The 16,840-nt window shown below is 43.0% G+C and overlaps 3 protein-coding genes across 4 annotated transcripts; 2 read left to right on the top strand and 1 right to left on the bottom strand.

Moving 5' to 3' along the window:
* Positions 1–373: 373 nt before the first annotated feature.
* SARC_01605 (hypothetical protein) lies at positions 374–2,947 on the top strand. The gene is made up of 3 exons (XM_014304657.1): positions 374–508; positions 1,206–1,289; positions 1,869–2,947. Exons 1-3 carry the CDS (start codon positions 380–382, stop codon positions 2,766–2,768), a joined length of 1,113 nt encoding a protein of 370 aa, XP_014160132.1. The 5' UTR covers positions 374–379; the 3' UTR covers positions 2,769–2,947.
* A 5,132-nt stretch (positions 2,948–8,079) lies between these two features.
* Positions 8,080–9,745, top strand: SARC_01604. Of its 2 annotated transcripts, XM_014304656.1 has the most exons (2): positions 8,080–9,212; positions 9,431–9,745. In XM_014304656.1, exons 1-2 carry the CDS (start codon positions 8,134–8,136, stop codon positions 9,441–9,443), a joined length of 1,092 nt encoding a protein of 363 aa, XP_014160131.1. In that variant the 5' UTR covers positions 8,080–8,133; the 3' UTR covers positions 9,444–9,745. The 2 variants fall into 2 exon arrangements, with proteins under 2 accessions (XP_014160131.1, XP_014160130.1); XM_014304655.1 differs by having other exon boundaries at positions 8,080–9,745.
* A 281-nt stretch (positions 9,746–10,026) lies between these two features.
* On the bottom strand, positions 10,027–15,524 carry SARC_01603 (methylmalonate-semialdehyde dehydrogenase [acylating], mitochondrial). Its single transcript, XM_014304654.1, has 9 exons — positions 15,360–15,524; positions 13,856–14,062; positions 13,086–13,280; positions 12,423–12,674; positions 12,190–12,300; positions 11,751–11,990; positions 11,435–11,561; positions 10,895–11,139; positions 10,027–10,679 (listed from the first exon to the last, which is right to left on the bottom strand). The coding sequence occupies exons 1-9, from the start codon at positions 15,408–15,410 to the stop codon at positions 10,476–10,478; spliced, it is 1,632 nt and encodes a 543-aa protein (XP_014160129.1). The 5' UTR covers positions 15,411–15,524; the 3' UTR covers positions 10,027–10,475.
* Between the last annotated feature and the right edge of the window lie 1,316 nt (positions 15,525–16,840).

The following is a 16,840-nucleotide window of genomic DNA, read 5'->3' as shown; positions in this document are numbered from 1 at the left end:
TATTAACTTGATAGTCTGTCTACCTGTACCGCGTGCGCATGCGAGTTTTTGTATATTTGTTGATGCGTGACTGTGTGCAATTCCATGTGTTTCATATTCACGTTATTCTCGTGACTTTGTTATACAGTTAATAAATGTCATGTTGTCACATGTAGCTACAGCACATTTTTTATTGATTTGTAACGAAGGCAACCACTCGTATGGTTCCATTGTACGTTATTTAATTAGGTCCATTGTTAACCGAGAAGCTTGTGTGCAGAAGGCTATGAATCTAGGCTACTTTGCACACAAGTAGGAGACGGGGGGTGCTTGCTTGAGGTTTAAGTTTATCTGTCGGTTATATTCTCTCTGGCACTCAAGTGGTTGTATTATTCATCTCATGCAGAATTGTAAGAACCCGTCGACCCAGGGAGATGAGTATGGCTGTCTCCGATGTCGATGTTTTGGGCACGTACACACCCACTGTCCGGATCTGTACAAGCGTTATCTCAAAACCAACAAGGCTCAGGTAGGCTATTTCAGTGCACGCAGGCAGCATCCACAACACTCCACTCAGCCGCTTCGCACACTCTGGCATATTGCTCGATTATACCAGACAAGCACTGGGTATTGGTGAGCTCTGTTAGATTCGTCAATGGGCAACCACTATCTCATTCGCTACTCACTCACACACACACTCTCTCTCTCACACACGCTCACGCACACACACACACTCTCTCTCACACACACGCTCACGCACACACACACTTTATGGCGCATTCTATAAATCGAATCATTGGGAGTTCAATATGTTCACAGCGTGTGTTTTCTTGGTTATTTGGGGGCGCAAACAGCACTAGCTGAGAATTTGGGCCAGTTTTAGTCCTGCGATGGATATCAGTTCATGTTATTTTGGATCAGAAGTTATGTACTGCGAGTTTGCCCGAGAGTTCAAATCCGGATTATGTCGGGCGTACCGCCACCAAAATCAGTGGTGAAACCATACCACGTGTCGGCTCTAAAACTGATTATGGGCTTCTGCCATCTGAGTATATTTTTCATATGTTCGCGTTTCATTTCTTTTCGAATACACTTGTGGGGGAATAGAGCTTTTGTGTGGTTTGTATATCACGCTTGTACGGATAGCTTTCACGCAGGCCTTGTCCCAGGTACTCACATTGCGGTTAGAATGTACTGAATCTTATCTCACCTCTAATTCTCTCCAGTCTCAGACAGTTGTTAAGATCAACGACGTCGGGACTATCCGAAGGTCATCGTGCAGTTGGTGCGCCGGGGACCATCACACATGTGTATGTTCTTGCGCACTTGTCCATGATCGCTTCCATACAGCTGTATCTGTATATTTACTGGCGTACTTTAAAATAACATAGCCAAGTTCATCTGTGCTTATGCATATGCCCGTCTTTCCTCTATATTAGATAACATTTTGAATGAAACGTCGGTTCAGTTATATACACACAATATGTATATACGATATACACACAATATGTTTATACGCTATTCTGTATCGCCGTACGAATCAACCTGTTTGCCTGATAGAGTAACATGTGTATCGTGAGTATGTATTGTGTATGCTATATGTATATGATTGCAATTGCTTGCATGTTTGATGAATGCGGCCAAATGAAAAGATTCGTTTCGTCCGCAAGTTTGTGAATCTACAGAAGTTGTTGTAGTTTGCTGGAAGCTTTATACGCATTCTGATAGGAAATCTATTCTGAAACGCTGAAGTGTTTTGCATACCGATCGTTCAGTGAATCGAAGTAAGGCTGTACTCGGGCTATTCACACATATCACTCCTTCAAAGTTTCAGAAAGCCACCAAGTTTCTTTGTCTCGGTATTGACAAGTTTGTCTTAAATTCCACAGAAATGTCCCAAGAAACCCAGAAATCTGCGCCTGTCAGCTGTGGAGGTCCAATTCCTAGGTGATAGTGAGGCATTTTTTCACGAGAAAATCCTGAAAAGCTCTGCGCTGGTCAGTGAGTATGAGAAGATACAGAGCGCATCCAGACGCCCGGAGGTGGTCTCACACAAACGATTTGACCAGCGCGAGGAGCGGACTAGCAGAAGCATACGAACACACGAGCGGCCCCCCAGAGATAGCCATAGCCACCACGACCGCAAGCGACGCCGCACAGAACAGAGTGAGCCAGACAGTGCGCAGGAGCGGGATAGAAGGCAGGCACGCCGCGAGGAGAAACGGGACAGGCGGGTGGCAAAGGATATTGAAGCGGCGAAAATAAAGGAGAAGGAAAAGAAGGAGAAGAAAGAAAAGAAGAAGAAAGCAAAAGCAAAGGGTGACGACAGAGACAGAGGATCCGAGAGAGGGGGCCAGAAGGCGGATAAGACACGCGGGGAAGGATACGACAGAAGCCAAACGCACGGGAGTGTGAAGGATAAGAGGAATGCGGGAGTGCAGTCGAAACGGGGTCCACTAATTGGGTCGGATAGATCGCACGCATCGCCGTACCACAGCCGTAACCACAGCCCCACGCCATACCAGAACACTCAAAACTCAAACGTCTTTGTACGCAACGGCCTCACTCTTCCACAGGCAGCTGGCAGTTCACGGCAAAGTATAGGTTACCAGAACCCGAATCAGCACTACCAGAATACATATACACAGCGTGCACCCACTCAGTGGCCGCCCCATCGGTCGTCTATGTTCGAACACGCACCTGCTAATCCTGGAAGAAGAAGCTATAATGGAAATGCCTATGATAACAACAACAGTAGATCAATGTATAGGGGTGGATACAAGCGCTGATACACAGCAGCATCCTCAATAGTAATTAACAAGCAATTGAAGGGCCGTACATTCAATCACGAGACATCTAATATTTCGCTGCCGCTTCAATACCAAAAACGGTGGTACGTATCGAGGTATGAGCTGAACCATGACTCATTCAGCACATGAATAGAGAAAATAAAATTTCTGTTGGCTGCATTAATGGTGAGCTATTCCAGGCTGTTGTGAATGAATGCACGACGAAACTTCGAGCGAGTAGGGACACTGCGTCTAAGCTACTAGATATCGTTAAATAGAGATTGCCTATCCACTTGGTTAAGTCCTACTAGGTTGAGATTACAAATTTTGCCGATGATCACAGTCACGCAAATCACAGCACCACTACAAGGAAGCGTAACATCTAGTGACAACTTTTTGTTTGAACCATGTACATTGTATTTTTTTTAGAGCTTTCAGTCATGGTCTGTATAGTTATTGCTCTCAGTACTCTCCCACAGTGAAGCAACGATACGAATCATGTAAATTCACTACAATTCTTCGTTGTGGTGTGTGTCGATATTCATCTTGCTCCCTTAGCGTTTAATGAGGAGTTTGTACGTTCAGATAGTATCTGGCCGAATCTGTGTACACTTTTCCTTCTCGATGTTTCGACTTTAAACACTTAAAAGTTTTCAATCATCTGGCTCGGTAGCCAACATTTTGCGCTTGTCTCAACGTCACGGATTGCCAGATAATGTGATATTCATGGCAGCTTTCAGCCCTAAAATTATCATGCAAGGTTGCTGATGGAACTCATGAGATGCCCGATAACTTTAGCGACCGTCAAACAAAAGTTACCACTTAAAGTCGTACAGATGTTCAAAACGAGGATGTTGGTGTCTTAATCAACTCTGGCACGAGCTATCGCAATGAAGTTGTATAGGTGAATCGAGTGTATATGCCATAACAAATATGAATATTTCTGTCACGTTTATAAAACACAATGGGTATTCCGGTGTTAGTTAGTGTTCAAATTGATACATAGCTTGATGAGACAGACAGGCTTGTTGTCAGCCATGCGTCTATGAATACTAAATCAGAACGATCTAACTGTGTCCAGGGGTTGTATGAATTATTAGAAACCACACTTTCCATAATCTAGATTGAACTTTGAAGCCCTTTTGCAGTTCGTAAACTTCTGGAATGGCAGACATTATATGTCTGGTTGAAAATGGAATGCAATATAAATGTTTTTTGAAATAGGTCATGATTGCTACGTTCTTTCAACGACTTATGCGACGTATAGGTATATATTAGTCTACTATTTATGTACTGTATATGTACGTTATATTATGCTGTTGATAAAAGATAAGCCTTTCTGTATTCTAAGAAGTGGATGAATTTGAAACCTACACGTCCGGTTCGCATTATAAACTGCTCTAAACTCCAAAGTCTATGACAAGCAGGCAACCAACTGGCAACTGAGCGGCCAATTAGCCAGCGCTGTTCTTGTGGTTATGTAGTGTGGACTGTCTGAGTACATTTGGCAAACGTGAACATACCCTACAATGAAAATAGGAATGCGAAGATTAAGTTTTTTGAAAGTGCCTCTACGAGTGACTCCACCCTCCTCTCGCAATCTTCTGTCGAAATATTATCTTGTGTTAAAAGCAATACGACTTTTGACTCCGTAGTTTAGCGGTTAGCTGTTGTATATTTTTTGCGCAATCATTTATCGCAATTTTATTTCGAAATTTATTGTACCACGTTGGGGACTTGGGGCGCTTCTCGTGTGGGCGTTATTCAGAGACACACTCTACATATCGCGTAGGTCATTGGCGGATCTATTTTATATATGGACTAATAATATATAAAGTGGTTGTGGACTAGAAATGTCAAACTGTTTTTTTGAGTAGAGTTGATGTGAACCTGTCCTCTTGTGTGATGAGTTGATGACTGTTGTGACTCGTGTGAGTTGTGAGTTGTATGTTGTAGTTGTGACTCTGAGAGTCCTGAGAGTTTGTGTCTCTGTGAGTGTTGTCTTTTCAAAGTTTTCTCTACAGCTTTGTTTGTTTTACAAGAACAAATCAATATTGGTTTTTACTTTTTACATACATATTTAGCCTCCTTACCTCCCAAAATAAAATAATCTGTTTAAAAAGAAAAAGGCTAATTTAAATAAAAAAAGACAAAAACAAAGGGAAAGGTGGGTCAACAACTCAAGACTCAAAGAGAGTCAAGAGTCAAGACTCAGGAAGACTCAAGAGTAAAGAGACTAGAGTCAAGAAGACTACAATAGTAAAAGACTAAAAGTCCCAACAAGTCAAGAGTCAAGAGTCATGGCTCAACAGTGTCAACTCCTTTGCCTATATATATGTACTGAGCAATCCTCCTTTCGTTTCCTGTTCAAACGCAAAAAAAAAATTCAAAAAAAATAAGCGTTTACGTTCAAATATATAATCCTATTGGTTTACAAATAGGTACTTTTTTTGAGGCGGCCTAACTGTCACGAATTATCCTATTTTTCACTCTGTGTCAGTTGTTAATAGTCTCAAAAATATTTTATCAGGTGCAAATTTGGAAAATCTTCACGATCGATTTGCCCCCGGTATACTTTAAAAAACGCTTAAAAATAGAACTTTTTGCGTTTACGTTTAAAGTTTATAGCATAGAGGCAAAACGTGAGCTTAGGTATAGACTATAGTGTATCAGTATAATGTTTACATAAAAAATAGGAATATTGCTCAAGAGTCATGACTCAGAAGTATGACTCGGTTGCGTCGCCACTTGTCACTGTTGTCACTGTTGTCAGTTGTCAGTTGTCGCCCGTCCACCGCAACCGAACTTCGACTGTCAGACTTCGTAGAGCATGACAACAAAACACCGCTGACGTCGGTGGGGAACTGAAAGCTCAGAAATTTGGGGCGGGAAATAAGTGGAATTTTTATTTCTATTTCAGTCCCAGTTTCGAGCAAACAATAGCAAATGGGCATCACTCCTCTAATAGGGATAATATTATTTTTTTCAAAAATGGCAAGTATGTATGATACAATGTATGAACATATGGTATGGCTCTCATAGTCGCTGTAGTGGTTCAGGAAAGATTGATGGGAAGAAGTGGTCAGTAAATTCCCGTTTGAAGCTTGGGCCAAGTGAGTCGACAATGGAAGATATGTGCTGAGTCAATTCGGGCCGGTGTTGACAAAATACTGTTACTATCGAATGTTCCATATATTCGCTTGCTGACCTACTAAGTAGAGTACCCACCTCTGTGGTACTAATTAAACTGCACATGGGCAATAATTTTATTTCGGTCAACATTTATTGCATCATTGGAGTTTATTATCTTCTCTACTGAGCAAAGAGTAAATAGACAACATTGTGGTTTTTATATTTTCCCTCATTTTGTAATTCTCTATAGCAAACTTCAACGTTTCTCTCTTCCACTGCTGGTATCACTTCGTGATTCTTGTATTGGGCCTTTTATGTTCATGTACAGTGTCTCAAATGGGCATAAAAAGCTTCATAGTTCCTTATTTGGAATAACTAAAGTTCTGAGGGATCTAATAGCTAAAGCTTTTAGTGATAAAAATAAATGATGTATTTATTGGGTTAGTAAGTAGGTATGGCTTTTTTTTTGATACGCTTGGTTTTTTTCTACAAAGTTTATACATTTTGTTTGTCGTAGGTCTGTGTAGTCAGTAGTGTGTAGTGTGCGTGTATTACAATTTTAAAATTGTAGGACGTAGAAACGTAGAGGCGTAAATATTTATTTAGATTTTAGACTCTCGAGTCTCACTCGGAGCTCGAGTCTCATCTCATTTTATAAAATCGTAGTTCGCTGTTCACTGTTCGTTCCCTTATAGGCTATATTTTTGTTCTAATTCTACACAGTGTATTCAGTATTTTTCTTACACATCTGACTCCCGAGTCTGAATGCAAAAGCTCAATAAGCTCAATAAGTTCCAACTTTAATGTTAACTTTTTGATTTTTAAGTTATAACTTTTATTTAGGTCAAATCAACTACAGTTATTTTGGAGACTGCACTCAATAAACTGTCCGATCGTTCAAAATTTTAGGCCTCGAAATTGATAATAGGCAATCAAAAGAGATTGTGTGTTTCAGTTATGACGATTGTCACCTGAGTGACCTGGAAAATGCACCTATTATATATGGAAGTGTACTATCGAGATATAAAAGTTACAACTTTAATGTTTATTAAAATAAAAGTTACAACTTTTAACGCATTGAGCTTTGTCTGAATGTCTGATACAGTAAGGATACTGGATACGTAGGGTCACGCCATTTTTTATTTTTGCCTTCAATTTTATAATCATTCCAATCGTGGTATATTTGCACTGTTTTGATTGGCATCTGTGCTCAGGTTGTGGCGTTGTGCTATGATCAATTTATCATTTATCTTACGTCAATGCCTCACTGGCCACTTCCTCTTTGTCAGCCTCGCAAAGAGCAATGGCTTGACAGTTGCTATTTGAATATTTATTTATTTGATACCCCGCAGAGTGTCCCAGTTTACCCACCCACAGGGCTACACGGGCCTGTGACTTGTGAGGCTGTGAGCTTGTGATCCAAGTTATGAACTTTGGAGTCTTCCTCAGAGTCCCTAGTGACGAGTCAACAAGAGGCAAGACTGAAGACTTAAGACTCAAATGGACTGGTTGTTTAAAAACCCCCCCCCCTGCTCTAAACTTTCTGTCTGTCCGACTATATTATTATAAAAATTATATTTTTTTCAATATAAAAATATATTACCAACCGAAATACAACAAGAAGTAAATACTAAATAGACTCCTCAAAAAAAATATCCACTAAACAGTAATTCAAATGAGACAAAAGAGTGGTTGATAGCAAAAATAGATAAAATCACATCTACTCTTTAGATACTCTCTAGAGTAGTGAACTAACGAGACAAAACCAGTGAAAACCGGCACCCAGCCACAGGGGCGGCAACTGAAACAGGGTCAGGTCACAGGTGTCACTCACTGCCCAGTGCCCGCGCCTCAGCCCTCAGGGCTCAGCGGTCAGCCTCTCAGGCCCTCAAATTTAAAAAGTGAACAAAACTCCACAGCGGCCATGACATCAAGACCAAGTCCTAAAGTCCCAGGAGTCCAGGAGTTCAGGACTCCACGAGTCCACGACCAACGAGTCAACGACCCACGTTTGGAATATATTGCGGCAAACGATCATTGTCATCAGGAGCACTTGAGCTGACAACAGACAACATTCAACAACCCTCTACAAACAGCCCCACCACACACCAGACCATACTCCCTCATCCCTCTGTATATATAGCTAGCCCACTATCGCTCCGTTTATCAAAACGTATTTATTTTAACTTTCAATACAGAGTTTAAGACCGAAAAAAATCAAATACATTTCAACATGCACCCCGTGCAGAGTTTGATGAACCACACACATCTGACTACCACTAATTCATTCACTGACAGACGCACCTTGCTGAAAGGTGCGCCTCGGTTGTCGCTGACATTACACTCGGCTCGCAACTCAACCAAAATGTCGCACAGAACCGATTCCACATCACCTACCGGGTTAAATGAGAGTAGCACTTCACCACCCGCATATTCTGGTGCTGGGATTGAAAGTTCTCCCGATTTGCGCGCTACCCGTACAAACGCGCCAGTACAACAGCACAGATCATCATTAACTTCCATGCGAAGACTAACAGCCACAGCTACAGCTCCCGCGCTCCAAGCACGAAGATCTGCAGACAGCGCAACTATGAATTCTAACGGACATTTGAGTAGCCCGCGAGGGTCTAGTATGTCGAGATTGCCATCGTTCACGGGTCATCAACAAAAGCACTTGCATACCTTAGCGCAATCGAATAAACTCGAAGTACCTCAAAGCCCACCGGCACGTAGGGAAGTGTATGTTAAAAAGGTAAACGCAAAAGCGCCCTTTGGCGCAGACATCATACGCATAGACGATGATTTTTTCGTTGCTAAGGTTTATGAATCCATGGACTTAGGAGGCGAAAAGACAGCAGCATACCGAATCGGGTTGTCGTTTGGAGATCGCATTGTGTCCATAAACAAACTGGCAGTCGCAGGGTTCCCGGATTTACAGAAGGTATTGGACAACACACATGCCATGACCGTAGAATATCTAGGGCAGCCTTGGTTTGTCAACTGCAAAGCTGAGATCACAAAGGATCATCAGCTGAAAGGTTTAACTCTGAATGGACGGACAGTTGTAGATTTAGAAAGGGGAAGCTATGCCGATCGTGTTGGTGTGCATAAGGGATTTGCTCTCATAAGTGTCGATGGAGAGAGCGTTCTGGGTGAATCCAATGAAAAAGTGGACCTCCTAATGAGCCAGTACAGGCATACCAAACAGACGCATCTGATGCTAATGTTCACAAGGGAGAGTGCATGGCAGACCCTTGTAAAAGGTATAGAGCTCGTGATGTTAACGAGGAACAAGCAGTCGACTGTATCAAAGTATGTGACTGACTCTTTGTACATGGACAAAAAGTTCAAAGATCCCACTTTAGTAGACAGAGTAGATCTTGGTGAAACAGCCCCAAAGGGAAGAGGGCGCTTCTTCCGTAGACTCTAGATATAGATATAAAAATTAGTTGCGATATATAAAAGCATAACACAATACTGTTCTGAACATCTGAAGTGTGCACTTTCTTCTTCTCCGCAATAATCCACAGACATCCACTGTAGATCATAGGCTACCGGACACATAATCTTGTAGATGACGGCATACAATTAAATTTGTTTTCACGACGACCGTTCCGGTTCCCCCTACTTGGAGTTATACCAATGCGATCTCCTCGCCAAAAACACTATATACAGCTCATTAAGACCTGCAACGAAACGAGTGCGTGTTGTGTTGCATTTGTCAGGCAAGTCCGGCTTGACAAAGGAAGAACAGTATTTTGCACGTGTTGAGCTGTCAGGTAGGCAAGAGTGTACGTGTTCGCTTCACAGGAAGTCGTTGATAGTTCGTCCTTCGTATTCACTATTCCACCGGTGTGCTTTGAGCTTGATGCGGGGCGAAAGAGTATACGTGCCCTCGCATATCATCCGTCGAGCGCAATATTTTGAATGGCAGATCAAAATAGTGAATCTTAAAAAACAAACTGCAAGCAATTACACACACAGGTGCTGGACTGATGAGCGGTGCATATTTTCTACCTTCGAAGTCTCAAGCGCTAAGTCGCGGTCAAAATATAATCGAGCAAAGTCAAGTGTCGCGTACATTTTGCCAAGAAACTCGCTATCACACTCAAAACACCGGCAAAGACGCTTTGTAGTAATACTACTTTATTTCTATTTCAAATATTCGTACTAACAGTATGAAAATCCTCCAAGCGGAGATATACACACTACATGGTTGTGTGGATGTTTCTTCATGCGTGGCTGTGGCCGCCAATGCACGATCTACCACTTCCTGATATATGACAGTCTGGTCATCTTATTGGCGCATAACGCGTGACGTAAACCGCATACATCCGTATGTAAATTCGATACAGATGTAATCAACTTGTGCGAAACACGTGTGATGCACTCGTCCGTTGTGCATGATATGGAGTGGATTCCAACTTGTTGAGTCAGAGAACCAGTACACAGTCAATGCCGACAGATACCAGCAGGAAGGTCTCCCTCGTCGGTAGTAACTAGAGAAATCTTTTGCCGATCTATATGCACAGCAGCATCACATGTGTACCGGCACACCTACACGTTTGCGACTATCTAGCGGCCTAGCTTGGGGAAGTTCGTGGCAGAGATGTCGTTGTCTGCATCCTCCTGACGCCATAGCGATGTGATGGTCTTCTGCTGTGTCAGGAAGTCAATGCCAGCCTTTCCGTAGAAATTGAGGTCTCCGCGGATGCTGCCCTTGTTGCCAGTGAAGGAGAACATGGGCAATGGCACGGGGATGGGTACGTTGATACCAATCTGTGCGAATAATTTACCATATGTGAGTGCAAAGCCAAAAAGATGACAACAGTATGTTATGAAACATTGAGTGAGAGCTGTTCAGTCGTCTTTCTGGCTGCTCTGTCTACTCGCCCTCTCAATGACACGCTTCTAACAATTATTTAAATTTCACGCTTCTTACAAAATTATTTCGCTTCTTACAACAATATTAGAATGACACGCTCCTACACTACCTGTCCACACTCGCTCTCCATCTGATACTTGCGTGCAGTGGCGCCGTTGTTGGTGAAGATGGCTGTGCCGTTGCCGTACATATTGGCATTCACCAGTTCAATGGCATCGTCCAGGGTGTCCACCTCCATACACACCATGACTGGGCCAAAGATCTCCTCCTTGTAGCAGCGCATGTGTGGCTTGACATTTGTGATGATGGTGGGGCCGATGAAGTTGCCCTTCTCGTAGCCGTTGACGGACACACCTGCGTGAAGGTATGCGTGTCAGTGTCTTCCTTCATATGCAACATACAATTCCCCACCATTCTAGGTGCCTTCGTGCGAGTTCAGAAGTGTCCCAAAGAATTACGTGTTTTGAAGCTGGTAACAGTGCAATAGAGAAAATTCGCCAACATCTGAAGCGGAGGCACATTGCCAGCTGCCATCCCGTGCAGTGACAACCTTTCGGCACTACAAAAACCCCCTATATATAGATATATATATGCAATCGTCACCAACAATGTCCAAGCAAGCAGTGAACAACGGTCGAGTACAACTCACCTCGGCCATCCAGAATGACTTCGGCTCCCTCGTCAATGGCGGACTGGATCAGACCTTCAATGCGCTTCTGTGCCTCAGGACTGATCACTGGGCCCACATCTGTGTTGGGCTCCTTACCAGCACTCACCTATGAGCCATTTAAAGTGACGGGTGTGAGTTGGATTGGAGGTGTACATATCATGCATAGCTTATGTGTGAGCGATAAGTACGCGTACGAGCGCATGGCTGTGTATATTGCATACAAATAAGATCATGCTTTCCACCCGCCTATGGCTCGTCATGACAACAAAACACGTGCATCTACCCACCCACCCACCTTGAGTTTCTTGGCCCTCTCCATGATCTCAGGCATCCACGCCTTCGACTCGCCCACAAACACAGCTGTAGACAGAGCCATGCAGCGCTGTCCAGCGGCGCCGAATGCCGCTCCTACCAACTGGTTGAGTGTATACTCCTTGTTCGCATCAGGCATGATCACCCCGTGGTTCTTAGCCCCCATGTTGGACTGTACACGCTTGCCGTGCTTGCAGCCGAGCTCGTAGATGTGCTTACCCACCTGTGCGAGTTAAAGTCACGTTATGGGTGTGAGGATGATAACCTTCGGAACAGTAACACAAACAAACAGCCTAAAATTGAAATTGAATGGCCGATGGGCTATACAGGCACCATTTAGAGACTCTTTACAATGAGCAAAAGCCGTACACCGGCGAAGAAACCCAACATCAAACACATACGTATACGTGTGCGCGACTTACATGATCACTGCCAACAAATGAGATGGCCTTGATGTCAGGGTTTGTGCAGATAAAGTCGACGGCGTTCTTTGTGCCGTGGATCACATTAACCACTCCTGGGGGCACACCAGCCTATAGTAGGAAAATTTCCAAGTGTCAGGATTATGCGAAATTGACCACAGCTTAAAATAATACACGGCAACAAAGATGCTTAAACCCTAAAAAGGGGGATAGATAAAGCAGCTAAGACCCACCTGACGAGCTAGCTCCACCAGCGCCATAGCAGCTCCAGGGTCTCGCTCAGAGCACTTCATGACCGACGTGTTTCCGGTGGCCATGGCCATAGGGAACATCCACAGAGGAATCATCGCAGGGAAGTTGAAGGGCGAGATACCTGCCGTGACACCCAGAGGCTGTCGGTACATGTACGTGTCCATGTCTGCGGCCACCTGGCCTAGAGTGCCACCTACAAGCTGTGTGGGCACCCCGGTGGCGTATTCTACTACCTATGAGTGCAAGTGAAGAGTTAGAAGTATGATTTGGTATGTGTGGGTTTAAAATGCGCCCGCATTGTGAACGTACAGATTAGGCTCATCGCGAAAGAAACCTATCGAACTAACGGGCCAGTGTCACATCCTGCAACCCTGTGATACATCCAAGTCCCCGTAATGGCATAAGTTAAGCCGGTTACAGCTTATTCCTCAATATGTATGTGCTATATATTTCTCTGTACGCGTGTTATATGCAGTGAAGTACTACAACACAGCAACTGAGTCTAACCGCTCGCACGAGTACACTCCAACACGTGCTACAGTGCGTCAAAAGCAAGCAACTCGTGCAGCTGAACCATCAAATACAGTACTTGCACAGGCCTACAGGACTCACAGCAGGCCCCCCCTGCACGCGACGCACATTACCTGTAAGCCTCTGAGCACATCTCCATCGGCATCGGCAAGTGTCTTGCCCTGCTCGCGTGTGATGAGCTTGGCCACATCGTGCATGTGCGTGCGGATGAGGTTGGCTAGCTCAAACAGAATGCGCTGGCGGTGCATCACGCTCGTTTTCTTCCACGTCTGAAAAGCCGTCTTGGCCGACTCAACAGCCTCCTCCATCTGTGGACATGTTTGAAAGAGCACATAGTAGATAAGATGTCGATACCAGATCGATGTACGTGATATGATATAGATTAAGCAGTGCTGTGAGTCACACGCACGTGCATGAGACACCAGAAATATGGCAACAAGACCGATCGTGAATGTAGAGGTGGGTTGCAAGTGAACGCAGACACAGTGTGTGGTGTGCATACAAGCATTGCCGTCTTAATGCGGCATGATGATAGGTGGCATGCGCCTACATCGGTCACTATCAGAGAATTGATAGAGCGAAGTGCTGTGGAAATATGACGCACATGAAGCTGTGCACCAAGCCCACAGAACAACATGAGCGAGCAAAGCAGGCACAATACTCCGAAACACAAGTGGACGTATTACACTTATATATATATATATATGCGCATTCCAGGCTGTGTGAAATATGTAAGCTCATATCCACTGACAATGCAAGATATCACCCATAGAACAGCCAAGAACTACGAAACCTACTTCGTGCACCGTACATATACATTTCGATACATAAAACACAGGCAGACATCAATACACTGCACCTATCACAGAATCTCACTACCCACCTCTTCCTGTGTGGAGCATGGCACTCTGGCCACAACCTCGTTGGTAGCGGGGTTGCGCACGTCAATCCATTCGGTGGCCTTGGACTCTCTCCACTCACCGTTGATGAAGTTCTTGTATTTGTATGGCTCAGCTGTGTTCTCTGTCTCTGCCACAGCGTCGTTGAATATGCTGTACGTGCGCTTGGAGCCATTGGCGTACCGGGCGATCTGTATGGCGTGGTAGAGGACGCGCACGGATTTCAATAACACGGTATTGTGGTAACATTGAGGTTGTATAAGAAAGTACGCGATCATACTAAGTTGATGGCTTCTCTCTATTATCCTATGGATTGTACGGACGTTGTACTGTGTGTTTGTGATCCTTGAGGCATTCACGAACGCAGTTGCAGGTGTAGTAGATTCATTGTCCATATCTGAAGGTCGGCTGTCTGGCACTTTTACAAACGGGAGAGGTGCATACGCGTGTGGTACAGATTCACACGTCCTTCGATACAGTGTCGAGTAAATCAATGTAGGAACATATACGATATTCTGAAGTACGGACAACTATTGAGATCGGCTACTTCACGCGCATACCACTGTGTAAATAAATATTAATATAGTAAAGACACATAAGTACGCGTGCTATATCACTTGCATTTTTGGTTACGTACGATAACAACCATATACACGAACAGATCTGAACGTACGGATATACATGATATATATACATTAGAAATCCTATTTAAATACAATATATCTATGCGTTCATGCGTCTACCTACAAGAAATTTGCGTACATACATAGCATGTATACTCCTGAAATCTTGAAGTGAGTGCAAGATTTGTCAGTAGATATATATATTGGAGTCTAAATGCATGATATATATATAGGGTATTTGTACAAATCAATATTTACGTACTCAGTTTCGTACATAATCAGGCTTTACACTTCGAAGAGAGAGTAAACATGGACAGCCTACAAGTATAACATTACTTTTTCCATATACATACAAATTAAAAATTGTCACGTGTACTACACTCATACAATACATACATACGTATATGTCTATACAGTTGAAACGTTGAAATCAGTCACATTACATCTGGTCGTCGAGTCAGTGAGGTTTTTCACAAAACTCCTTTGGAGCACGTTCCAGAAATATCTCCGATGTGAAATGAATAGCAATCATGCACTGACACCTCACTTAAGTGGCGTGTGTTCAGATTAAACGCATAGCTACGAACAGTATCCCTGCCTTTTGGGAAGGAGATGCGCTGCATCCTAGATATACAAAGGCAAATCGTTTCATAACCAAATACAACCCTTCGACAGCTCACTTTGTGCACTCAAGCAAAGACGCGTGAAAAAGGACAAGCCATGAAATCTCACTTCTATAAAAGTGTCGGAAAGAAGATAAGCGAACAGAGCTGTAGTTGGCCTCATTCAGAGATTGTAAGTATGCTAATATATGCGTCCAACATCGATATGCAGATAGAAGGGATAATCATAGGCATGGACATACCAGTACGCACTGGGCTACCTGCGGCCGAGATCGGAACGTGTGTCGAAGCATTATGTCACAGTGAACAAGTAGTCGTTCAATCACTGTGTGGGCCTGACTTGAAGTATACGGAAATTTAAATACAAGTTATGCCGCTACTCAAAACTCAAACACGTATTTATCATCAGACTATCAGACTGTATCAGCATCAATATCACACCGCCCCGTTTCAAAGACAATGTCAGCGCAACGATGTAAATATTGAAGGGCTTTCATAAAAAGCTTCTTGACAGCGAGTGACATTATTTGTCGTAAAATATTTTATTCTTTTTTTTGAGCGTTTCAAATTGATCCTTCGATACATCTATTGGAAGGTATTAAAATATACGAGATAACAACAAAAAGTATTTAATTACATTATTTGCGAACAATCAATTGGCATCAAACGTAAAATTTATTTGGCTTGTTTCAAACGTATGCTTGCGAATGAAATGAGAACTTTTGTGTTTTCAATTTCAGGTCTCTTGTTTTTGTGTGCCAGTCATTGATGCCAATTTTGATGTTTGTTTTTATAAAAACAAAAACAAAATATATAACTTGTGCAACATTACTCCCCGGCCCGCGGCCCCGCCGCAGTCCGGCTTGAGCTGTATTTTTTTGAATATTTATATTTCTTCGACAATATGTAGTCCGAGTTCTGACTCTGTGGCATGTGAGCCGTGAGGTTGTGGGCCTATGCCCTTGCTGCCCTATTGGCTGTGGGGCGTGGGCTGTGGCCCGCCCGGCTAAGCCCACAACGTTTGACCTTTCGTATCTAAAAGTTTGACTTATAACGTTTAACGCGAAATACTTATGCATTGAAACGTTTACTAGTACATATGTATAACACGGCAATAGATGCATACGTTTAACTTTTAACGATTAACACATCCTTTATTTGCGTTCCAACGTATAAAGTAAACATAGACTGTGGGCCTGTGCCGACGCCCTGTTCCGCAGGGCTCATAACGTAGCCCATTTACAGCGTAGGCGTACTACTTTTGACGTTTACGCATTGAATTTAAACGTAAATACGTATTATACTTTCGTCTTTGATCACCACAAAATTGTTTTTTCAAAACCTGATTATTTTGGAATCTGAATTATTTACATCAATGAGCGGCTGCGAATGAGACTTTCCAATTCCTAAATATATATTTTGTTTTGTGAATTAGGTATAAACTACAAAGTGATCCTAATTGTAATTTATGATGAAAGTGTACTAATACCAAATGATCATTGTGTATGCATCACAAAAGACAAAGAGCTGACATCTTTGCGGGCAATGAAAGTGTCATGTGATCCTTATATCTGATTAGAAATGTACGACTACACTCACAATTAATTAAACCGATATCTGTACATATACATATACCTGCCAGATGTACTTATGTATGTATGCATACACCTCTATATGTATGCAATTTATCAATATCGGAACCAATATACAATCAAGCAATATG

The sequence above is a fragment of the Sphaeroforma arctica genome, assembly GCF_001186125.1.
Source record: "Sphaeroforma arctica JP610 unplaced genomic scaffold supercont1.65, whole genome shotgun sequence".
Taxonomy (NCBI): domain Eukaryota; class Ichthyosporea; order Ichthyophonida; genus Sphaeroforma; species Sphaeroforma arctica.
This window is presented reverse-complemented; position numbering and strand designations above follow the sequence as displayed.

Bases quoted from the DNA above. Each gene is read 5' to 3' on its own strand.
- SARC_01605 (XM_014304657.1), top strand. From the start codon at position 380: ATGCAGAATTGTAAGAACCCGTCGACCCAGGGAGATGAGTATGGCTGT. The intron at 509-1,205 runs GTAGGCTATTTC...AATTCTCTCCAG, and splicing joins TCAAAACCAACAAGGCTCAG to TCTCAGACAGTTGTTAAGAT. The intron at 1,290-1,868 runs GTATGTTCTTGC...TAAATTCCACAG, and splicing joins CCGGGGACCATCACACATGT to AAATGTCCCAAGAAACCCAG.
- SARC_01604 (XM_014304655.1), top strand. From the start codon at position 8,134: ATGCACCCCGTGCAGAGTTTGATGAACCACACACATCTGACTACCACT.
- SARC_01603 (XM_014304654.1), bottom strand. From the start codon at position 15,410: ATGCTTCGACACACGTTCCGATCTCGGCCGCAGGTAGCCCAGTGCGTA. The intron at 12,301-12,422 runs GTGGGTCTTAGC...TTCCTACTATAG, and splicing joins TGGTGGAGCTAGCTCGTCAG to GCTGGTGTGCCCCCAGGAGT. The intron at 11,140-11,434 runs GTGAGTTGTACT...ACCTTCACGCAG, and splicing joins AGTCATTCTGGATGGCCGAG to GTGTGTCCGTCAACGGCTAC.